Source organism: Staurois parvus, unplaced genomic scaffold (assembly GCF_062004578.1).
Source record: "Staurois parvus isolate SC_StPar_1 unplaced genomic scaffold, SC_StPar_1.0 ptg000285l, whole genome shotgun sequence".
Lineage (NCBI taxonomy): Eukaryota > Metazoa > Chordata > Amphibia > Anura > Ranidae > Staurois > Staurois parvus.
This window is the reverse complement of record NW_028318081.1, coordinates 1,696,041-1,721,700: the sequence shown is the minus strand read 5'-3', so window position 1 is coordinate 1,721,700 and position 25,660 is coordinate 1,696,041. Positions and strand designations below refer to the sequence as shown.

At 44.9% G+C, this 25,660-nt stretch overlaps 1 protein-coding gene across 1 annotated transcript in view; it reads right to left on the bottom strand.

The window, feature by feature from the left end:
- LOC149458530 (testis-expressed protein 2-like) overlaps positions 1-25,660 on the bottom strand; it is a 72,321-nt gene that overhangs the window by 19,928 nt on the left and 26,733 nt on the right. The window contains exons 3-7 of the mRNA XM_089682115.1: positions 14,541-14,741; positions 12,290-12,587; positions 11,652-11,890; positions 9,795-9,941; positions 9,532-9,631 (exon numbers count right to left, since the gene is read on the bottom strand). Of these exons, the coding sequence (XP_089538241.1) occupies positions 9,532-9,631; positions 9,795-9,941; positions 11,652-11,890; positions 12,290-12,587; positions 14,541-14,741 (985 nt within the window). The remainder of the gene's footprint in view (positions 1-9,531; positions 9,632-9,794; positions 9,942-11,651; positions 11,891-12,289; positions 12,588-14,540; positions 14,742-25,660) is intronic.

The following is a 25,660-nucleotide window of genomic DNA, read 5'->3' as shown; positions in this document are numbered from 1 at the left end:
AAAAACTAATGTAAACGGATGAAAAACGTATGAAAAAAACTGATGTCAACTGATAAAAAAGAATGTAAAGGGATGAAAAACGTATAAAAAAACGGATGTAAACTGATGAAAAATGGATGTAAACTGATGAAAAATGAATATAAACGGATGAAAAAACTGATGTAAACTGATGACAAACGAATGTAAAGGGACAAAAAATGTATAAAAAAAGGATGTAAACTGATGAAAAATGGATGTAAACTGATGAAAAACAAATGTAAACGTATGAAAAACGTATGGAAAAAACTGATGCAAACTGATGAAAAACGAATGTAAACGGATGAAAAACGGATGAAAAAAACGTATGTAAACTGATGAAAAACGTATGTAAACGGATGAAAAACGTATAAAAAATTGATGTACAATGATCTAAAAACTAATGTAAACGTATGAAAAAAACAGATGTAAACTGATGAAAAACAGATGTAAACTGATGAAAAAATGAATGTAAACTAATGAAAAAATGGATGTAAACTGATGAAAAACAGATGTAAACTGATCTGTTTTTGCTTGAAAAAAACATGACTGAACTGATGAAAAAAACGGAACGCCCGTGTGAAAGGGGCCTTAAACTGGAGCACTCAGAATCTGGTGCAGCTCTGCATGGTCGCCAATCAGCTTCTGACTTCAGCTTGTCAGTTAACGTTTAGCAATAAAACCTGGAATCTGATTGGTTACTGTGCAGAGCTGCACCAGATTCTGCACTCTCCGGTTTTAGTAAATAACCCCCCCGTGTTGTCAGCTCAAACAGGATGTCAGGACCTTGCAGGATTATTGGTAGAATCACCAAGTATTTTTCTGTGCTCGCATTATTTGTGAAGGGATACAATACGGGCCAGTGTTGCATGTACTTATTGTTGCCCAGATATACATTGTTGGTTTTCATTATTGAAGGGTAGATATGTTACAACATGCTTGCTAGGAGTTAAGAGGGATGGGGTATAATCCGTGGATTAAGGCCTTGAATGTAATTTGTGGTTTGGCCTGTACAATAACTTCTTTTCTGGTAATGGTTTTGTTGCTGTTAACATGGAGCACATGGTGCTCCCCGCTGCCAGCAGCAGCTGCTCCTGACTAAGCCCCGAGATAACACCACTGTCCTGGAATCGGTGCTAATGCCGCATCATATATAGAGGTACTTAAGTCAGCAGAGACACTGAATATCACCCTGGAGCGAGAACGATTTTGTGCTGCTGACATCAAGTTGTAGATTAAAGGGAACGCCTTTTGTATAATCGTACTGAATTTAATACGTTCAGGAATGAAAAAAAAAATCTGAAATTCATCACTTGAATAATTCTGATTTTCATATTTCGATGTTCCTTTCCTCCTAACAAAAATAAGGTTCTTCTGGGTATAGGGGAATTTATGACTGACTCTCACCCAGGGGTGTCCCTAGGGTTGGTGTCACCCGGTGCGGTAACACTTGGTGTCACCCGATGCAGTAACACTTGGTGTCACCCCTACGACGATCCCCGCAGGATGGATCGGATCTGCGGATTGAGCATAATGGACTGGAGTCCGATCCATTATGCTCCCCAATCCGCAGAGCCAATCCATTCTGCGGGGATTGTCGGCTTGCAACCTATACGGGATTAACTGATCGCACCACGAAAAGGTAAGTTTTAAATCAAGCCGATGATCCCCGCAGGATGGATCGGATCTGTGGATTGGGGAGCATAATGAACCGGACTCCAATCCATTATGCTCAATCCGCAGATTCGATCCATCCTGTGGGGATCGTCAGCTTGCTTTAATACTTACCTTTTTTGTGGAGCGGGTCTGGTGTCACCCTGTGCGATAGGTGTCACATGGTGCGGCGTGTACCCCCCGCACATACCTAGGGATGCCACTGCTCTCACCTCTATCTCCCATAATGCAATGTTTGATGTCCAAGCAGCAAAAAGCACTGTATTGTGAGGGCAGGGTAGGTCCTTGGCATAGTATAGGCCCTAACTCCATTCCAGACTGTCCACAGAGATTGTAGCAGCTGTAGGGGTCTGCTATATAGCAAACTTGTTCATTTGCCCTGACACTTGCAGTGAGTGGAGGATGATGGATCCACACTCTGACAGATCCCAGGCTGGAATTCCGCAGGCAATGGGGGGGGGGGGGTAAAACGCTGTGACAGCAGGCAGCCCAGCCCCCACACACACAGAGAGGACACCTGAACTGAGCGATCCCACACATTGACAGATCCAACACAACACACCACCACCAACACTGACACAGATCAGCAGGCCCAGCAGGCACTAGAAGAGCAAGCTGTGGGACCGTGATGATGTCATCACTCACTGACACATTGCACATGTGATGGATGGCTGGCCGGCTGGATCACACTCACACAGACATGATACATCAGAGTCAGACATTACCTCTGTAGGCGCATTTCCACCTCCATTCACGAACGGAAAGAGAAGAGCTGGAACTCCACAGTGATCAGCAGCTGCCAGCTGGCTTGCAGTAAGGGACTGCATCTGAGAGGAACACTGGAAGGATCGGCAGCTCAGCTGCTGCACTGGCCCTAGACACCCGGCAGCTTTCTCTGTCCTTTCTTCCTCTCCTCTGCTGCCCCTCCTCTCAGCTGAAGGATCATTCATGACATGGTGGCGTCCCACACAGAGAGAGTGCTGTGCCCAGGCACCCTAGGTAGCAACGTGCCCTAGGCGGCTGCTTAGTTTGCCTAGTGGAAGCACCGGCCCTGCCTGCATGAGTAAATGAGGGGCTAGTTCAAATTGCTTTGCAAAAAATAACAACACTTATTTACAAAGTTCATCAGCTCAGAGAAGCAACCCATCCTTCCTTCTTTCCTTCTCTCTTCCCTGTGCTCCCCATCACTCTCTAGAGATCAGCTCACTGTTGGAACTACTGTGATTTTAAGAGGTGGAGACAATTGATGGGTTATACTCTAGATGGGTTATAAATGAACACACAGAAGGTAGGTTCAGAAAGAATCCACTAGACAGTTTGATCACTTTGCCAAGGTAACTTAAAATAGAGTTCTGTACCATTAGGCCCCATGTATACGGGATGTTTCTGAACGATGGAAACTGACTGCTAGAAAATGTTGAAAAACGTCTGTTTATCTGCGTTTGCATAACGCGTTTATGCAGGTTTGCGTTTAGAAGAGTTTTTTTAAAGATAAGCACAGGAGAACCTCCCAAATGCCCAGAATGCACTGAAAAGTGGTAAATTATTAACGATTTCAGACTGTTTCAGAGAAATACAGAGAGTAGAAGCAAAAGGCTCTGGACAGCATTGGGAACTGGAAGAGTTAAAAAAAAATTCATATGCAAACACTTATAAACGTTTAGCCGCGTTTACAAGCATTTTGCATTTGAAACGCTGATAACATCGACGTCTGAACGCAAGTTTGTTGCGTTCAAAAAAACAACTGTAAACTCAACTGCCTGTAAACAACTGTAAAGGAAGATGTGTACATGGACACATAGGAAAACATTAGAGAGAATTCAGGGACTGCTGAAAAAAATGCTGAACAGCTCCTAAACGTGAGTTTATCAGCTGCAGTGTACATGAGCCCATAGACTGGGATTAACTCATCAATCAGCAAAGTCAGCAATAAACAGTTCATATAAACATTACCTGCAATGTGAATAGTAATGCTGTAACTAGTCTACAGTGCACTCTAGGAGAATGGCCAGGATATGGTGCCTTGTCCTCTGAGAGGTACCTCGTAGCATAAGCAATAGGTGAAAGTCTCTGTGTAGCAGCTGTAAAGTGACAGTCTTTAATCCTAATTCTTCAGCCAGCTAGCGTTGGGGCCCAGTTTTACCATTGGTGCATATGAGTACAGTCCCAGTTAAGCTTGCAAGCAGCAATAAGGCTCCTAGATCATGGTATGGTCAGTTCCCAAAGGGCTCAGTCTGTCTAGCAGCAGATAGTAAATCCCCACCCGTGGGAGCTCAACATCTGCTCACACACAGCGATTATGTTGGGGATGCAACAGCATGTACTATATACAGTATTGTGTGTTAATATCACTTGACCAGTAGATGGCACTGTACACTAAGGTTACCAGTTGTGCATATCTGTAAAACTTGTTGGTTCTCTCTCTCTTCTCTCTCTCTTCAAAACCAAGATGTCTGCTGTTACAGTTTGCTGAAATGTTATGTATGTTTGCAACTTAAGCCACACAAGTAAACCAAGTTCTGCCTCATCACAAGCTATTAGTGTCTTCTCTAACAGATTAGTCCACTCTCTGCTCTGCACACATGTGACTCTGGATGTTGGCAACCTGGAACTCGGTGCTCCCAATACTGCTCAGATGCAGTGATCGTGGATACTGGACAGAAATGTGCTCTCTCCAGTCTCCCTCACAGCAAGAGGAAGCTGTGTCCTGTACAGTCTGAGAAAATGCAGCTCTTTCCCCATCTCCTGGCAATCTCCTTCTGGGAAATGCCCTTCAAAAGCTCTTGATTACAGTACAGTCTCTCTCTCTTCTGGACTACAGTTCCCACAGTGCAGTGCTGCCTGACTCAGTCTATTGAACCCTTTCTGCTCAGCTGTTCCATCCTCTTGCTGATATTGCTGTTACAGAGAGCACTTTGGGTAATTTTAACCTCTTCACGCCAGCCGCACACAAATGTGCGGCCTTCCGGCGTCTGGGCCTAGACGCCGAGCGGACGCACATTTGCGCGCACTTAACAAAAAACATATGTGCTGAGAGCGTGCACCCTGCATGCTCCCAGCACACATGTCTGGTACTCACGGAAAGGTCCCGGTCTGCTCTTTCGATCGGGACATTTCCCAATCATGTGACCACTGTGACGACGCGTCACGGCGGTCACATGATTCCTTAACCCCGCCCGTCCCACCTCCCGGCTTCTGAAAGGGCCGGGAGGCGCCGGCGGGAAGGGGTTAAACTCAATTCATAGTAAAAATGTATATTGGGGCTTATTTATTTATTTATGTTAGTAAGCCCTGGTTCACACTGATGCGAATTCGCAGCATTTTCAGTGAAATTCCACATGGCATCAGAATCGTACCCCGTTCATGCGAACCGCTGCGGGTGTGTATGTTAAGTTAACAACACCCCGAAAGCAGTCTGCAAAACGCGGTGCGATGTGCAGAATCGGATCACATAGGTGTGAATACCCATGTGATCCAATTCTAGTGCAGACCCAAAAAAGGGTCCTTTGCGTTTTTGGTGCGGGTGCGGTGCAATTAGAGCCATACAAAATGTACGGCTCCGATCGCACCGCATACAAATCGCATGTGATTGGCAGAGGAATGCGGTACGGTTCCTGTGCGAATCACATGCGATGTACCGCATATATGTGAACCCGGGCTAAAGCAATTATTAAGGGTTGCTGTCTGATGTGGACAATGTTTTTTTGCTATATTTGCTTATGTTTTGCTTTTATATTTGGCATTCACGATAAATATAGTGTATATTATATATATATATATAAAAGAATGGTTAAGTGTCATAACGTCATCAAAATTGTTGATACTTCCTTTTATTTTCTTGTTGGCATTGTAGCAGGACCCATATAAATCCAGCGGGTCCTAAAGGGAGGGGGTAGCATTTCACCTGTATGATTAATTTACTTGTACAATACAGAATTTACATGTAAACCTGAAAACTGTATCAATATTAAAATATATATTGTGCACTTAAAATAGTGTAACCCCCCCCCAACCAAAAAAACCTTTCACAGCTTACATCTAAGGCTCTTATTTACTCACATAATGAGTGCAATCAATAATCAGAATTCAGCTTTTAGCATCTTGGACTGATTTTTGGCTGGCTGCTGTGGATTCTACATGACGCATATTTTGATCTACAGTAATAACTAACCTCATCTCTTGCCCCTACAAAGGTTCTGTCACAAGCAGTAGAAGCAGGCATGTGAGCTGATTTTACCTGATCAAAAAGTTACGCAGACGCTGTCTCCCTGCAGTCTAAGTCAGTGGTCTCCAAACTGTGGGCCAGGGGCCAAATGTGGCCCTTTGCTTGCTTTTGTCCAGCCCTTGGGGCACTATTTCTCCCACTTACATGGGGAATTATTCCACCCACTGACACCAACAATTGGCCATAATTACTGCCACTGACACGGGCGGACTGACCATTCGGAAACTCGGGCGCTGCCCGAGGGCCGCTAAGTCCCAGAGGGCCCTTGTGTCGGTGCACAGTGGCACAAATGGCGTACCCCCCCATTCCCTCCTTGTTGTTTCACTCTGCAAGTAGTGGTTCACTTTAGATGTGTTATTACAGCAAAAGAAAGAAAAAAACGAGATTCTCTGTTTAGTTCATTACCACATTCCTGATGACAACAGTAGGCCTTGCCTGTGTAATATGTGTTGAAACTCCCATTTATAGTCCCCATTGGAAACCCATGTGACAGGGTGACAACCAGGGGTGTATTTACCACAAGGCATTTGCCTATGGCGGCATTTTAAGGGGGGCAGAACCACCCCCCCTGCAAGAAGGGACACATGTGGCTAGGGCACCAGATGGGATCTGAGAGAGGCTGCAGGCTGTTTGACTCTCGTTCCTGGGGATGTCCAGAGCTGTGAAGGTGAGTGTCTTTCTCTCACTGAGAGGCGAGTGACTGGTGTATGGGGGTGGAAGGTTCTCTCGGGTGGGGGGGCAGGGGTGTTGTTGGTCAATGTCAGGCTCTCTCCGGGGTGAGAAGCGAATTTTGTGTTGCCTAGGGCAGCACAAAACCTAAATACACCACTGGGGACAACACAGGAGTACATTTGAGAGGCAGGTACAGACAGTTGTCAGCCTATAACAGGATGTGCCATAATAGGGACCTTCAGGGATGGATTACGAGGTGATTTTTTAAAAAAAAGATTTAAAAATGAATATTAGGGATCTCTAACAGGAAAACATGCCTCATTCCATACTTCTTCAGCAGCTCGTACTCTCCCCGATGTGGGCAGGCCCTCAATGTCCTGGTGGGCAGTGAATAGCCACTGGTTGTGCAGTGTACCCGATTGTGTCAGCAAGGGGGTGGCTTTGTCAAAAAGGTTGTCCGGCAGGGTAGAAGTATTTTTCAATTTCTCAATCAAAGTTGTTGAGCCAAGCGGTTTTGGTAGCGCCACTCAAAGCTCAAACTTTGGTCAATTAACGGGAATCACCCGAAATTCGAACTGTTTATGGTCTCGCTATAGAAGTAAGAGCTACTGAAAAAGCAGTTTTAGAAGCTGCCCGGCGTTCATCTTTAAATACAGTACTCAAGATTCAATAATCAAGAGAGAGACCAGCAAGAGGATTGAATTATTTTCAAGTGAAAAGTTATCATTATAATTCAAAACATGAAAATGGCTGAAAACACCCTCTATTTTCCTTTCAACGGTTGTGCCTTTTCAGGCTCCCGGCTGAGAGCAACCCAACTATTTACATTCAGAGCCAACTTAAGGCTAAATGAAGGAGATAATGGTGTGTTCTTCTCCTATTGTTCTGCACTGCCAGCCTCCACAAAAGCCATTCCACTCTAATGAGAACGTAAAGCACTCATTCTGATAGACCATAAATAGACTCCCAGATTCTCCCATTCCCATCCTGCATTAAAGGGAAATGGGGCCTTTTTAACTAAGCGGTATAAAGCTGTGCAGCCTTACTTCTTAAGTAGATCGAAACCCTAACAGAATGACAATTCTAAAGCAGTGGTCTCCAAACTGCGGCCGGGGGGCTGGATGTGGCCCTTTTGCTTGCCTTTCTCTGGCCCTTGGGGCACTATTCCACCAACTGACACCAATGATGGAGCGCCATTCCCACAATTGGGCACTATCAGGGGCGGACTGACCATTTGGAAACTCAGGCATTGCCCGAGAGCCCGGGGTCAGTAGGGGGCCCCATGAGATGCCCCTGGTACCTTTTTCATAGGCTTTTTTGAGTTTGGGCAAGGACACAGGGGTCCCGTGATCCCCTATTGAGGGCCCGGGGTCAGTAGGGGGCCCCATGAGATGCCCCTGGTACCTTTTTCATAGGCTTTTTTGAGTTTGGGCAAGGACACAGGGGCCCCATGATCCCCTATTGCCCAGGGGCCCCATGAGTTGTCAGGCCACCCCTGGGCACTATTCTTCTAATTGATAGCACCCTGAAAACCCACCTCTTCAGGGAAGCCTACCCCACCCCCTGCTAACTTGCCAACCTCCTCCACTCTTCCTACCACCCCATCCCCCACAGCTATCTCCTCCTGTGCCACCATCCCCTCCCTCCTAGATTGTAAGCTCCAAAGAGCAGGGCCCTCGATCCCCTCATGTTTTGCATTGTATTGTTATTGTTCTGTCACATGTTCTGTCCCCCTTTGTAATGTACAGCACTGAGCGAACTATTGGCGCTATATAAATACTGTATAATAATAATAATAATGAGGTGCTATTCCTTCCATTAACCTCCCTAGCGGTCTGATTATGTCAATATTTCTGTGCTCAAAGCGGTACATTTTTTGCATGGAAATATGTTGTTTTTTTATTGTAGGCCTGTAATTTTTAGGAATAACTCACTGAAATCTGTCCAAACAAGAGTTTAGTAAACATCCCGGGTAGGATAAAATTTGAAACACAAAATCATGAATTATAATTTAATAAATAATCTTAAAAAAATTAATATAATAATAATAAATTTCATTCAATATTATAATCAAACCAAAAACACTGAAATTTGAAATAGAGCGCCAAGTTCGCACATCACTGAGCAAAGTCGCAAAATCGTTTTCGGTGTCTGATGACGAATTTCCCCCACGAATCATTATCACTCAATTCTGCAAGTGGTTCTGATTTACTATCGCTGTTCTCTAGTCGGTCTAAAACCGCTTTTGACCTAAAGGGACGCTTTTTGGACGCCATGGACGTTTCTCAGTTTCCAGGCAGAAAGAACAGTAAAAATGCAGGCAGGGCGCAGGACAAAGCACTCGGGACAAAATGTATGTGAAATGGTTTGATACAGTAATGTTCTACTATCAGATTTTAGTGTATTTAGTGAATGTAATTTTTTTAACATTTTTAAATTTCCCGCCGGTTCCGTCCCCCGTACGTCCTGACGCTCGCAGGGACCGGAACCAGGAAGACGGATGCCGGCATCGGCCAGAGGAGATTGCCGGGGACGCTGCAGGGGGGACATCACAGGAGCGAAGGACAAGGTAAGTGCAAGAGGGATCCCAGAGCAATGCTGCAGGGTATTTCCAAGTGTAGCTCGGGGTTACTGCTTTTGGTACTGAAAGTTAACCCCGAGCTACACTTGGGAATACCGCCAGGGAGGTTAAAACCAATGATCTGTCACTGATGCTGGGGAATTTTCTACTCCCACTGGCCACAGTCCAGCCCCCTAAATCCTGAAGGGCGGTAAACTGGCTCTTTGCTTAGAACGTTTGGAGACCTCTGTTCTAAAGCAACAAAATTTTGCAAAATTTTTTTTTTCTCCATAAAATTTAGTTCCCAAAGAATTATTGACCCTAAAATAAGAGTTTCCAAGTAACCTTCTCTCTTTCTTTCTTGCTATCTATCTGAGAAGCTTACCTCTCTCATTCACACTGGGGTTGGAGGTAGACAGTATTTGAGGAAGCGATGTCCCCATATCCAGTTCTGTTAGGGTCAGGTCATTCATAAAGTTTGGCAGCTGGGAGACAACAAAAGTAGACAATCTGTCAGACACACTTTTCTTTCTACAGTCAGACAGCAGCCTCATAAATAATTGTCTAACCAACGAAATACACATCCTAAGCAACAGTCAACTAGGGCTACATTGAATTATTGGTTATATTGTGTACTGAAAATCCCACCTTGATCTTTGTTAGTTTTTTCTGGATTTTATTGGCCACAATGTCCTCCCAGTATTGTTCTCTGAGGAAATCCCAGAAGATGCGTCCGATGAAGGCGTTTACCCAGCACACATTAACGCTGCTGGAGAGAGAACGTTCTACGAATTGCTGTGTGGATGAGCAAAGACGTTCAATTAGGTCATGGAGATAGCAAGAGTTGTGCTCACCGGTGTCCGGTCAATGACGTAAGATGTAATAACATGTTTGGTGCAGTAACATCTACATTTTTATCTTGACTTGCCCCCAGCTACCCTTGCAAGCCTTATACTCACTCACTGATCCAGCAAGATATCACCACAAAGCTACAGAGTTGTCAAACTCCTCTTAATAACATTTAAATACATAAGATAACCCCAGTGCAAATTTAGAGCCATGACCACCAGCAAAAACTATGTTTGTAAATATATTGCCTAGCTTGTTTCTTTATGCCTCCATAGGCTGCTGGGTTATTTTAAAGAGTAATAGGATATGTACAAAGTGTAAGAATGTACAGCAACCAGAAAACGTTGACTTTTTTGATTCTTCACATTTTAATTATAAGTGAACTTTTCAGTAAAGCGCAATGTGCTGGAGTGCCTTCTCGTGAAATTCCAAGTGCCTAGCTTTCTTTGGAAGTAGCAGTGAAGCACAGCAACACAATTGGCTCCTCTAGGAACTGGAAAGGAGCCAAGTTCAAGGTAAGAATTTAAAAAAAAATTCTAAAAACTTTATTTTTGGCAGCTTTTTTAAAGCACTTTTATTTAGCTGGGCTGTCAGTAAAGTGGGCCTTGTATTTTTAAGCTAGGTCTGCTTTAAGATGGAGTGTCTATGAAGGCTTCCAATGTTTTGTTGCCTAGCTGTCATGTTAATGCTTTGGTTCTTGCTGTGCTATGGAAACATAGACTAGGTTTCAGAACATGGATCCAACCCCTTCATTTACAATAGCTCACTATTGACCCATTGCAATGATCTACAGCCTCACCAACCAATACCGAAGTTGATGGGGTCAGGTTCTCAACCAGTAGAAAAGATGTCACCAGAACACCAGATGAAGGGGCCCTGCACGGCTTTGAAACATTGCCTCTGTAAATATGATGTGACCACTAAATAAAGCTTTGGACCCTTGGTGTGCGGGTGACATATTTTCTACTTCGGATATTGACGGTTTCGGTGGTCGGTGGTCGCTGCAGCACCCTCTAACATCTAACAGCCATTTCCAGGAACATTTACGCTGGGAATATTGTGATGAGGCTGTCAACCAGGACTACTCAAAATGTAATTAGCAGAACAAACGGGATTTGAAGAACACAGGGTGCGCTATAGGAAACCACTCATTTCAATTTTAACTATTGAGCAGTCACATTCTGCACTGTTTTGGTTTTTTTATTGTCAATATACACTAACTCCATCAACTAATACGTGAGTTTTGCATGGTTCATGGCCAGCTAAATCACATGCTAGCTCCCTATCTCTCCCATGGTCTCAAATAAAGAAAAAAAAACTATCAGAGTTCCTATTTCTACCCAGCCTATGAAGCCAAATGCTGGTGACACTTTACCCAAAAGATTCTTTATAACATAGAAAAGAAAATAGAGTGCTTGGCTATGATGGGATGAAACCTATACTGTGACCTTGAGGGAGAGAAGAAGACACAAACTACTGGAGTTGAATGTTGACATTGGCGTTTCTAAGAGGTATAAGAAGGGGGTTAAATGATTCAAATCACCAATGCCCATCCAATACATTCAGTGTTTTAGTGGAAAAAGTAAACCAGATAGGGGATGGATGACCCTAAAAATAAATATATCACTAGCTAAATAAAAAAAAACACAAGACCACCTTTCTCCGAGGGGTGGGGCTGCTGGTTGCACTCTGATGAGGGCTGGGAATGGGACTTATGATCTCTGGTGGAATGAAGCAGGCAATGTAACTGTTGTAGTCCAGGAGGATTTTCTGCCTGACATTCCCTGACAATTCTCTGGGTTTCAGCAGATAAGGAATGTCCTCTGTACTCTCTGTGCTACTGTTGCTGGTTCCCCCCAAGCTGCCCGAGCTGGACAATGGATGAGGCCCAGACCCTGAAGAAGAAGGAAAAAAAGAAGTTAGGATAAAAAAAATGTTGTTCCAGACAAAACTTTTTTTCTGTTTTGCATAGCGTGGGAAAGGATTAAAACCCCATGTTTGATTTATAATACTGTTTGGGACTTCATTAGAAAGATTTTCTCTCACTAAGTAAACAAAACCTCTAAATTTCCAAAAGGCAGAAACAAAAACACTTATTTTCTTAGTAAAGTATAGCAAGCATACAAGCCCCAATAGGTTTTATTGTTGTCTGTGTCTTGGCAAAAAAACAAGAATGGTTGCTAAAGGATGATCAATTGAAAAACGTTCATTACAAAGCCCATTTATTCAAGATCATATTTCTACTAGACATAAAAGGGAAATGATGGAAAACCCCAGAATGAGCATAAAAACACCTGTTCTGCTGTCGCTTCTAGTGCCATCTTGTCTTCCAGCCATAGACCCTTGGGTGGCTCGGAGTAGATGTTGGCACCACTCTTCCTTGCTTCTCCCTGTCCTCCCAAACAAATATAAAGTCCCAGCCTTGCATTCTCCTGCAATCTTCTCTGAGTCTTCTCTTTCCTGCCTTGGAGTCTCTTCATCATCCCCTTGTTCTTGGCTATGGAGATCTTCAGCATTACACAGCTGGATGCATATTGGGTATTTCTTGTTCCATAGTCTCTTCTTGGCCAGCCCATATGGAAACAAAAACACCTGTAGAAATTATAATAATGACATGCTATATCTCCAAACCTATACCAGTTAGGAAAACGGGGCACAAGCCCTACTCCACAATTGTTCTCTACTGATCCAAACAATGTATCATTTCGTAATTTTCTTGGGTCTTATTAAAGTGTGAAACACTGCAAACAACTAGGCTTGCAGAAGATAAAAACTTGAATATGAGTAGTTGCTGTGAAACATTACAGACAATCTGATATATGAAGCTACATTTTTAGAAATGTTTTATTCCCCTGCTTTTGTAATGACCTAGCAATAAGAAAAAAAATTGAAAAAATAAAACCGCAAAATGCAAAAAGCATCAAAAACGCATCAAAACTGCAAGTGCAAAAACGCAAAACGCAATGTAGAAAGGGCTCAAACGCAACCTACATAGGTGTGAACCTAGGGTTAAAGCGGAGCTCCAGTCCCCCTAAAAATATTTTGTTAAAAGCAGATCCACGATGACCTTACAAATAGCATTAACAATTGGAACAATTAAATATTAAAAGCATTGTAATTACTTAGAAAATCGTAAACATGTACCAGGATCTCGGAAGCAGGTAGGTGCCATGTTGGCTGTGGGCATCTGAAGCCCGCAGGTATTTATTTCCTGGAATCGTGCTACTGGCTATCCCAACATGCAACACTTGTTCTCGCGCATGCGCAGTACAGACACTGCTCGGAGCGACGTGTGCAGTACAGGTTGCCATAACAATGGTGGGGACGGATGAAGTTCCCACCCCTGTCAGGCAACCTGTACAGCACTGTACTGCAAGGAAGGGAATATATCATGGACTCCGTATAATGGCGCAAAACACTTCCCATTTGTGTCATTTCCGGTTTCCAAGTCACGCGATTACAGGAAACCAAAGGACTCCTGGGATACAGGAAACAACATCCCAAGAGATCTTGCAAATCGCCTTACGACGTCATCGCCTAGTCGGTCGGGACCAGAACTTCAGGCTTGCAGAGGAATAAAAGATATGTATAATAATAATTAAAAAAAAAAAAATATCCAACTTGTGCTTTATTTCACAGGGACTACATAATAAGGTAAAGTATTAAAAATGGGTGGAATTCCACTTTAAGGAGAGATCTGGAGTCAAAAATAAGAAAAAAAAATGTCAGCGATGTAGAGCAGCACTATAAATGAGTGCTAGCAGCTATTTTTTGATCTTGAATTTACATTATTTTAGTATTTTTCCAGTGCTTGCTGTTTGCATCCGCCCCAGACTGGATGTGACGTCATGACGTTGCTCCGGTCCTCCAATGCCATAGAGGCGATCAGAAACCATAGAGTCTCTCAACGCCTCTAGCAGCAGCCGCACGCACTGTTGGACCATTTCTTAGTTGCGTCGGTTTTAATGGTAAGACCGAGAAACACAGGCGAGGGGCGGAAGGGGGGGCATCCCCTCCCACTGCTACTGAAAGCGGTCCAGTAGCTAATTATCCGCTTGGACCACTTTCACTAGTATACCGTCCGCCGGGTGAAAAGAAAGATACCAGCAGTATGGCTGATATCTTCAGCCACAACCCCGGTAAACCACTTGAAAACCCCAACGTATATGTACGTATAGCGACACCACCATTGATACGCATACAACTAGATCAGTGGTTCTCAGCCTGTGGGTCGCGACCCCTTTGGGGGTCGAATGACCCTTTCACAGGGGTTGCCTAAGACCATCGGCAAAACACATATTTCCGATGTGTAAAGAGCAGCTACTGTGTAGAAAGCAGCTACTGTGTTGAAAGCAGCTACTGTGTAGAAAGCAGCTACTCTGTTAAAAGCAGCAGTATTGGAGGTAAAACAACACTTCATGAATTATAATTACTGGGTAAATAATTTTATGGTTGGGGGTCACCACAACATGAGGTACTGTATTAAAGGGTCGCAGCATTAGGAAGGTTGAGAACCACTGAACTAGATGATGGTTCACGTCTTACCTGAGCACCGGTCAGCTCACTGATCTCATGACTGACGAATGTGGCTTCTGGAATCTCTTCTCCAAAGGTTGATCTTCGAGGCAGATTGCTCTTTGGATAGCTACGTTTTAGGGTTGTCCCTTCCAAGGTTACAAACACGGAGTGTGTGAGCGCTGGGTGATACGTCTCAGGATCGTAGAGAAATATCTCATTCATCCAGCCCTGGTGCAAAAGAAACATGATTATTTCCTACCATGATATTTCATTAGCTAATTGGTGAAGTAGCGCCAATGCAGCCCAACCAATACGGGCTGATGAACCTGTAACAGAAGATTTACTATGCTTTCCAATGAATAAATTATCATTTTACCAATCCACACAATCAGCCAAATACGCTGAAAGGAAGAACTTTCACTTGTTTAATGGTTTATAAAGCAATACACGTCCTGTTGTGGCTGACATATCACTGCTCTACTGGATGGCTACGGAGACAACAATGGCTACAGAGATAACAAGTGTAGCCACATACTTAGCTACCATGAACAAGTTATGACAGTTCGTTACTCTATCACTGAACTGATATGCTGAACCATCTCAGTGTATGCCTCCCGCCAGCAGTGGGAGCCAGTCAAAGTAGGTGCAGGACCCTTTTTTTGGTCTGCACTAGAACTGGATCGCACGGGTATTCACACCTATGCGATCCGATTCTGCACAACGCACCACAATTTGCGGACCGTTTTCGGGGTGTTGTTAACTTAACATACACACCCGCATCGATTCTTATGTGGTGAGGAATTTGCACAGAAAACGCTGCGAATTCCGCACTGCATCAGTGTGAACCAGGGATTAGTCATGGTTGGATACTTTGTGAGTGTTATTCTTCTTCGTTCCTTTTTCCAAGTACGTTAATCATTGGATTCAGGTGTTCCAATCACCTCCATGGCCACAGGTGTATATAATGAAGCCCCTAGGCATGCAGACTGCTTCTACAGACATTGGTGAAAGAATGGGTCGCTCTCAGGAGCTCAGTGACTCCAAGCGTGGTACCGTGATAGGTTGCTGCCTGTGCAATAAGTCCATCCGTGACATTTCCTGGCTACTAAATATTCCACGGTCAACTGTTAGTGGGATTATTACAAAGTGGAAGCAACTGGGAACAACAGCAACTCAGCCACCAAGTGGTAGGCCACGTAAAATGGAGTGGGTGCAATTGCTGGAACCAATCCCCTGTATGCCTCTCTCTGTAGCAGCTGAAAGCCAGTGGGAGGGAGAGTAGAAGAAGCAGCCAGCTTTCAGCTGCTACAGAAAGAGCCATACAGGGGATCGGTTCCAGCAAATGCACCCCCTCCATGCCAATCACTCTCCCTGCTCACATCCGATTCATCCAGCTTTCTGGGCCCCCCTGCTGGCCTGGGCCCCGTAGCTGCTGCAGAGAAAGCCATACAGGGGATCGGTTCCAGTAATTTCCCCCCCATAGCACCTTATCACGATCCCTGTGCACCATACATTTCCCCATGCTTCCCCCCTCTGTGCCCCCACCCCCGCAGTGCTGCCGGCTTCCCTCTTTTCCTTCCTACCAGCAGCTGCAAGCACACAATAGGATCCTTCAGGATGGAGAGTGGGGGAAAGGTTCAGTGAATATGTCACATTTTACCAGCCCGTTCCTTTCCTGAATGAACACAATGAGTGCTCAGTACAGATCACACACTAAGTTCAGTCATAGCAAAGCATAGTAAACGTTTTGTGGGGGGGGGGGGGCTGTCAGGTTGGCTGTATGGTTTTTAACAGCAGCCCTGCATACAGCCATTTAGGAGCCTTATGGGTGCCTGCAGGCTTGACTAGGACTATTCTCAAACAGTACAATTGGGCCCTAACGCTAGCCGGCTGAAGAGTTAGGACTAAAAACTGTCCCTTTACAGCTGCGACCTTCAACTGTTCCTTATACTAAGAGGTACATCTCAGGGGACATTGCAGCATATTTTAGCCACTTTCTTGGAGTGCACCCTAGACTAGTTATAGTATTATTATTATTCACATTGCGGTTAATGTTTATATGAACTGTTTATTGCTGACTTTGCTGATGTTAATCCCAGTCTAGTGGTACAGAACTCTATTCTAAGTTATCTTGGCATAGTGATCATGCTGTATAGCCGACTGTGTCACTTTCTGTGTGTTCATTTATGCTCAAACTGCCATTTATTCCAACTTGTACTAATATATTGCACTGATTTACCACTAAACTGTCTTGTGTCTATTTCCTGGTGCTAATTCACAGATGACTGATAGGGAACTATACTCACGTTCATATACTGTCACTTAACCAGGTGTGTTCCGGGGTGTATTTACCACAAGGCAAACAGGGCATTTGCCTAAGGCGGCATTTTTCAGGGGGGCAGCACTGACCCACGGAAGAAGGGGCAGAAAAAGGGACACGTGTCATGGGGACCAGGTGGGATCCTAGAGAAGCTGCAGGCTGCTTGATGGTGTATATAGAGCATGACTCTCGTTCCTGGGGATATCTGGAGCTGTGAAGATCTCTCTCTTGCTGATAGGGGGGGATGATATTGGAAGGCTCTCTTGGGTGGGAGACAGGGGTGTTGTTGGTCAATGTCAGGCTTTCTGTCTGTGGGGAGGTGTTATTGGTTGGTGTTAGGCTCTCTCCGGAAAGGGGGGGGGGGGGGTGCGTCCAATTTTTGTGTTGCCTAGGGCAGGGGTGGGCAACTGTGGCCCTCCATATGTTGTAGAACTACAAGTCCCATGAGACATTGCAAAACTTGCAGTTACAAGCATGACTCCCAAAGGCAGAGGCATGATGGGACTTGTAGTTCACCAACAGCTGGAGGGCCACAGTTGCCCACCACTGGCCTAGGGCAACACAAAACCTAAATACACCACTGGTTGTGTTAGAGGGGTTACCAAGCAGCTAGTGCTACACAAGCAAAGTTCTATTCAACGACTGGCACAGGCAGCAATGCCGCAACGCACCAACAATTGAATAATTATACTTCCTTCTAATGAACAAAGTGTATCCAAAGTCAAAACCTTTTTTGTTTTAGATATAAAAGTGAATGGTTAGAATCCCCCCCCCCCCCCCCCAGACTTCCACTGGAGCACTTTCCCTTCACTTTCTTTCCTGGAGGCTGCAGAAAAAATGGTACAATTGGGCCCTAATGCTAGCCGGCTGAAGAGTTAGGACTGAAATCTGTCCCTTTACAGCTGCGACCTTCACCAGGGCTACTTTCACTCTGATCCACAGCAAAATCGCATATGCCTGTTTGCCGCATTTTTACCGCATTTGCGGTGCGTTTTTTACAGGACATGTGACTGAAAAACTGCACCAAAAACGCGACGCGGGTGCATTTTTGCCGTGTTATGCATTCATTTCAATGGGAAGGTGTGGTTTTTTTACCATACCAAACCTGCCCCGAAAATTCCGCAAGTAGGATTTTTAAAAAAGCAGCAAGCCCACAATGGATCAGTGTGAAGAGTTTCATACGAATACACAGTCACATTTTTCTTCCGCAAACGCAAAAAGCGGAAGAAAAATGGATCAGTGTGAAAGCAACCCAAGAGGTGTAGTCCTGGCTGGTGTCCCTTCTAATGCAGGCCATAGATGGGTCGAAAATCGGCCGATTTGTCGGCCGAAAATAAAATCGGCCGATTTTCGGATCGTTAGTGGGCGATTTGGTCAGCTGTTTTTCGGGATTTTGGCCGTTTTTTTTTTGGTAAAGTTGGAAAGAAATCGGCCGATCGGCCGATTTTCGCGGCATTAATGGGCCAATCGGCCGATTTTTTACCGATAAAAAATCTGCGCATGAGCAGTGACCTGCAAGAGGAAGACAAAAAGAAGAAAAAGAAGAAGAGGAAGAGGATGAAGAAGAGGATGAAGAAGAGGAAGAAGAAGATGAGGATGAGGAAGAGGATGAGGAAGAAGAAGAAGAGGATGAGGATGAAGAAGATGAGGATGAAGAAGAAGAGGATGAGGATGAAGAAGAAGAGGATGAGGATGATGAAGAAGAGGATGAGGATGAAGAAGAAGAAGAAGAAGAAGAAGAAGAGGATGAGGAAGAAGAAGAAGATGAGGATAAGGATGAAGAAGAGGATGAGGAAGAAGAAGAGGATGAGGATGAGGAAGAAGAAGAAGAAGAGGATGAGGAAGAAGAAGAAGATGAAGAAGAAGATGAAGAAGAAGATGAAGAAGAAGAAGAAGAGGATGAGGATGAGGATGAAGAAGAAGAAGAAGAAGAAGATGAAGAAGAAGAGGATGAGGATGAAGAAGAAGAAGAAGAAGAAGATGAAGAAGAAGAAGAAGAAGAGGATGAGGATGAAGAAGAAGAAGAAGAAAAAGAAGAGGATGAAGAAGAGGATGAGGATGAAGAAGAAGAAGAAGAAGAGGATGAGGATGAAGAAGAAGAAGAAGAAGAGGATGAGGATGAAGAAGAAGAAGAAGAGGATGAGGAAGAAGAGGATGAGGATGAAGAAGAAGAAGAGGATGAGGATGAAGAAGAAGAAGAAGAGGATGAGGATGAAGAAGAAGAAGAAGAAGAAGTAGGATGAAAATAAGAAGAATTCCAGTCCAGCAAAAAGTGTCTCTGCAGAGAGCTCCGCTATTTCTGACAGTTCTCTGACAGTTCCTTCACATTTACAGCGGTTGAAACATTGTATCTATTTGTTTCCGAATAAAAACATCTGTATCCTAAATGGAAACAAATAGATACAATGTTTCAACCGCTGTAAATGTGAAGGAACTGTCAGAGAACTGACAGAAATAGCGGAGCTCTCTGCAGGGACACTTTTTGCCGGCTGTAGACGGGATGAAAATCGGCCGATTTTTTTTACCATTGGTGGTAACGTCGGCCACTTGAACGACCAATTGTTCGTTTTTTTAAAAGAAAAATCGGCCGATTTTCGACCCATCTATGGCCTGCATAAGCTGTGCAGCCCAGGCATTCCAGCTACACCAGGGTTGATCCCTCTTTTCCTGTTGGTCAGGAACAAGATGGTGGGTGGGAGCAGAGCTGGAGGATTGTGATTGGCCCCCTGGACGTGCTTTCTTTTGCTTGGCCTTGGAAGAAATGCCAGCGGTGCAGAGGCTTCTAGGGACAGAGTGACCTGTTCTGCAGCCATCATTGCCCAGTCTGAGGATCTCATGGCCTGTTTGACATCCATCTCCATCCGGTCTGCAGAGGCACTTATTAGACTACAGACTGCTGTCAGGAGGACATCTATGTAGGGAGAGGTCCTTGGCCACCCTTGTGGGACTGAACCCCTTTATTACTGTGGGTCATTGCTGCCTCCATTGGAACTCTCTTTTTTAGGCCTCTTGCACACTGCAGCTTGAAAAAGCTCAGTACAGTGTTTTTTTTTAAATGTAGCCGACTATTTTCAATGTGAATTTGCACACAGGCGCGTAAATAAACGCATATTCCTCCGGAAAAGAAATAGGAAAGTCTGCATTTTTGGTAAGTAATTTATGCCATGTGTGTGCAAATGTGTATGTATGTACGCAAATGAGCATAAATATTAATTAATTTTCCCTAAGAATATATTGTGCGCGCAAATACGTGAACGCACATATGCGCACAAATATGCACATAATTACGCTCAAATTCGTGCAAAACAAGTGCCTGAAATTATGTTTAAAAAAGCAGATGTTCAAACATCAGTACCGTGTGCAAGAGGCCTAAGGGGTCCTCCTCATCCCTCCATCTTCAGCCCGGGTTCACATATATGCGGTGCGGCATATCGCATGTGATTCGCACAGGAACCACACCGTATTCCTCTGCCAATCACATGCGATTTGTGTACGGTGCAATTGGAGCCGTACATTTTGTATGGCTCTGATCGCACCGCACCCGCACCAAAAAGGTGCAGGACCCTTTTTTTGGTCCACATTAGAATCGGATCGCATGGGTATTCACAACTATGTGATCCAATTCTGCACATCGCACCACGTTTTGCGGACCAATTTCGGGGTGTTGTTAACATACACACACGCAGCAGTTCGCATGAACGGGGTGCAATTCTGATGCAGTGAGGACTTTGCACAGAAAACACTGCGAATTCTGCACTGCATCAGTGTGAACCAGGGCTTATGCAGGCCATAGACGGTTCATTTATCGGCCGAATCTTTGTCCGAAAGAATAACTGGCCGATATTCGCACCGTTGGTGGGGCAATGTCGTCGGCCAATTTTTGCGGTTCCTCCTCATTTCTTTTAATCAGTCATGCTGGAAAATTTACGAAAAATGGCAGATTTTCGTAAGCATTGGTGGCAACAGAACGACCGATTTTTCGTTTAAATGAACCTTCTATGGCCTGCATTGGTCATGGTTGGATACTTTGTGAGTGTAAGGCTGGCCATACATTATACAATTATCTGCAGATTTTCTGCCCAATTTCCTTTAGATTTACCTTCAACTATGTAGTGCAAGGGTCTGCCTAATTGGATACAACTGAAAGTGTTGTTTAGGTTTGTCCTCCTATTATATGGTTTTTGGTAAATCTAAACCAAAAATCTGCAGATAATTGTATAATGTATGGCCAGCCTTATTCTTCTTCCTTCCTTTTTCCAAGTACCTTATTCATTGGATTCAGGTGTTCCAATCACCTCCATGGACACAGGTGTATAAAATCATCACCTCGGCATGCAGACTGCTTCTACAAACATTGGTGAAAGAATGGGTCGCTCTCAGGAGCTCAGTGACTCCAAGCGTGGTCCCGTGATAGGTTGTCACCTGTGCAATAAGTCCATCCGTGATATTTCCTTGTTACTAAATATTCCACGACCAACTGTTAGTGGGATTATAACAAAGAAGAAGCAACTGGGAACAACAGCAACTCAGCCACCAAGTGGTAGGCCACGTCACATGACAGAGCGGGGTCAGCGCATGTTGAAGCGCACAGTGCGCAGAAGTCGCCAACTGTCTGCAGAGTCAATAGCTAAAGACCTCCAAACTTGGTGTGGCCTTCAGATTAGCACAACAACAGTCTGTAGAGAGCTTCATGGAATGGGTTTCCAGCTGCATCCAAGCCTTACATCACCAAGGGCAATGCAAAGTGTCGGATGCAGTGGTGTAAAGCACGCCGCCACTGGACTCTAGAGCAGTGGAGACGTGTTCTCTGGAGTGACCAATCACGCTTCTATGTCTGGCAATCTGATGGATGTATCTGAGTTTGGCAGTTGCCAGGAGAACAGTACTTCCCTGACTGCATTGTGCCAAGTGTAAAGTTTGGTGGAGGGGGGATTATGGTGTGGGGTTGTTTTTCAGGGGTTGGGCTTGGCCCCCTAGTTCCAGTGAAGGGAACTCTTAAGGTGTCAGCATACCAAGACATTTTGGACAATTTCATGCTCCCAACTTTGTGGGAAGAGTTTGGGGATGGCCCCTTCCTGTTCCAACATGACTGCGCTCCAATGCACAAAGCAAGGTCCATAAAGAGATAAATGAGCCAGTTTGGGGTTGAGGAACTTGATTGTCCTGACCTCAACCCCATAGAACACCGTTGGGATGAATTAGAACGGACACTGCGAGCCAGGCCTCCTCCCCCGACATCAGTGCCTGACCTCACAAATGTGCTTCTGGAAGAATGGTCCAACCTTCCCATAGACACCCTCCTAAACCTTGTGGACGGCCTTCCCAGAAGAGTTGAAGCTGTTATAGCTGCAAAGGTCGGGGCCAACCCAACATTGAACCCTACGGACTAAGACTGGGATGCCAATAAAGTTCATGTGTGTGTAAAGGCAGGCCGACCAATACTGCTGACAATATAGTGTACATTATTCCCCTGGCCAGTGGTTAGATAGGGCCTAAAGCACAGAAAACGATTGTTAGCATTCAGTGACTTCCACCATTGTGACTGTCGGTAGAATCATTTCTCTCTCATTCACTTGCTGCAGTCTGGCAGTGGCCTTCACAGGCGATTAAAGAGAATGAACGCCACGACTCATTTCATTGTATTGCTGAATAATAGAGATGTTAACAGTTAATGTTCTTTACTGATGTTCAGTCTGTTTAACCAACAATTCTCTGCAGGACTGACTGCCATATTGTTCTGGTAAAGCCCATTCATCTGCTATTGTGGTGTCGGTGTACTGTGGGTCCAGTTACAGGGCGGGTCATCACTGGTCATCACTGGTCATCACTGGGGAAGTCATCACTGGTCATCACTGGGGAAGTCATCACTGGTCATCACTGGGGAAGGTCAGAGAAATGAAGCATTTCCAGCAGCTGCAATGGGGTTACTACTACACAGGAAAAATCTATAAAATTAGAAAAATCACCTCCTAGGCCTCACTTCCATTGGTGTTGCTCTCTGAAAAGCGATTTGCGTCATTTGAATGGGTTGGGTGGTAAGGCTCACCAAACATGACGGGGTATAATGCCTGCTTTGGCCGTGGCATATGTACACCCCAGCGTAAGGAGCAGCAGTTGAGGGCTGGCTCAATCTTGTAGTTTTACTGCCCGCCAACTGCTACAGAAAAACAACCCCCTAGGCCTGGTTCACACCTATGCATTTCTCAGAAACGCACTACAGTCCGTTTAACATGGTTTCCTATGTGACACGTTCACATCTATGCGTTTTTCAGCCGCCGTTTTTAGGGTCAATAGACTTCAATGGACACGCAGCAGAAACACATGTAGTGCATTATTTTATGTGGTTTGGTATTTTTTTTGCTAACAGGAAAGTATTGACTTTAATGATGTGACTTTGGATGGGTGGGATGTTCATGCAGTGCGTCTTTGATGTGACTTCACGCTTTCTGGCACTCAAGTAGCATCAAAGTCGCACCCATCCAAAGTCGCATCCAAGTCCCACCCATCCAAAGCTGCATGAAAATCACACCCATCCAAAGTCGCATCCAAGTCCCACCCATCCAAAGTCACATCCAAGTCCCACCCATCCAAAGTCGCATCCAAGTCCCACCCATCCAAAGCTGCATGAAAATCACACCCATCCAAAGTCGCATCCAAGTCCCACCCATCCAAAGCTGCATGAAAATCACACCCATCCAAAGTCGCATCCAAGTCCCACCCATCCAAAGTCGCATTCAAGTCCCACCCATCCAAAGTCGCATCCAAGTCCCACCCATTCAAAGTCACATCCAAGTCCTACCCATCCAAAGTTGCACCAAAGCTGCATGAAAATCGCACCCATCCAAAGTCGCATCCAAGTCCCACCCATCCAAATTCGCATCCAAGTCCCACCCATCCAAATTCGCATCCAAGTCCCACCCATCCAAAGTCGCATCCAAGTCCCACCCATCCAAAGCTGCATGAAAATCACACCCATCCAAAGTCGCATCCAAGTCTCACCCATCCAAAGTCGCATCCAAGTCCCACCCATCCAAAGTCGCATCCAAGTCCCACCCATCCAAAGTCACATCCAAGTCCCACCCATCCAAAGTCACATCCAAGTCCCACCCATCCAAATTTGCACCAAAGCTGCATGAAAATCGCACCCATCCAAAGTCGCACCAAGTCCCACCCATCCAAATTCGCATCCAAGTCCCACCCATCCAAAGTCGCATCCAAGTCCCACCCATCCAAAGCTGCATGAAAATCACACCCATCCAAAGTCGCATCCAAGTCCCACCCATCCAAAGTCGCATCCAAGTCCCACCCATCCAAAGTCGCATCCAAGTCCCACCCATCCAAAGTCACATCCAAGTCCCACCCATCCAAAGTCACATCCAAGTCCCACCCATCCAAAGTCACATCCAAGTCCCACCCATCCAAATTTGCACCAAAGCTGCATGAAAATCGCACCCATCCAAAGTCACGTCAAACTCTCAGCAAAGGGGCATCAAAGTCAATACTTTCCTATTGGCAAACAAAACCAAACAAACAGCAAAACACATACAAAAATGCAAGTTCATAAATGCAAAATGCACCGCAAATGCATCAATTGCATCATGCAGAGGTGTGAACCTAGCTTGTCAAAGACGCAAGTGCCCCCCACTGGAACATTTCACCTCTCCTCCTGTTCAGATGTAATGCAGATGTAATAGTTTGGATTTCCCATCTCTTTATAGTTGGCAGAGGTCACGAGGCAGAAAAGAGAGGGTGAATTCTGGGGGGGGGGGGGGGATTGCTGGGGGGCAAGATCACAGGGGCGGACTGACAACTCGTGGGGCCCCCGGGCAATAGGGGATCATGGGGCCCCTGTGTCCTTGCCCAAACTCAAAAAAGCCTATGAAAAAGGTACCAGGGGCATCTCACGGGGGCCCCCTACTGACCCAGGGCCCTCGGGCAGTACCCGAGTTTCCAAATGGTCAGTCCACCCCTGTATGAAAAAGTATCCTGTTCTCTTTGTATTGCTTCCTTCCTGTGAAATCGCTGATGCTCTTGCCAGTCCCTCTTCTTTCCATTAAAAACTGACCACACTAGACATGAAAGAACAACATGATCAGTTCTCTAGATATGCTGGGAAGAGTCTGCTCTCCTCCAATGATCATACTTGTCCTTAAACACCCCCACTGCACAGCCATTCACTGGGAAGATCAGTGTGCTGCGCTTTCTCCTCCCCCAGCTCTAAGCAGCTGAGAACAGAGTGTATGTAATCACATACAAAAAAGGAGGAAAAAAAAGGTACCGGTATTTATAATGTTTGTTTTTATATATCTGTACACAAATGTCTCTCTTTTCATTTCTATTTTAAACTGAAGGGGTTGTTTTACAAGGTGAGGGTTTACAATCACTTTTAAAGAGTAGGAATGATTGGAACAGACTTCCAGCAGAGGACAATCAAGTCGATTTAAACATGCTTGGAATAAAAATAGATCTATAGACACGTTAGAAAGGAGACTCAATAGCATTGCTGTTTCTTGACATCTGTCTTTTATGTTTTTGTTTAGTATTGTCTAATCATTTGGAAACTCGGGCACTGCCCGAGGGCCCGAGGTCATTAGGGGGCCCCATGAGATGCCCCTGGTACCTTTTTCATAGGCTTTTTTAAATTTGGGCAAGGGCACAGGGGCCCCATGATCCCCTATTGCCCGGGGGCCCCATGAGTTGTCAGTCCATCCCTGGTATTGTCACAGTAACATATACATTGATTCATCTGACATTGTATTATATATACTATCTGGTCACGGACAGGAAAACGGAAAACAAATCACATTAATGCCAACCGTCACAAGGC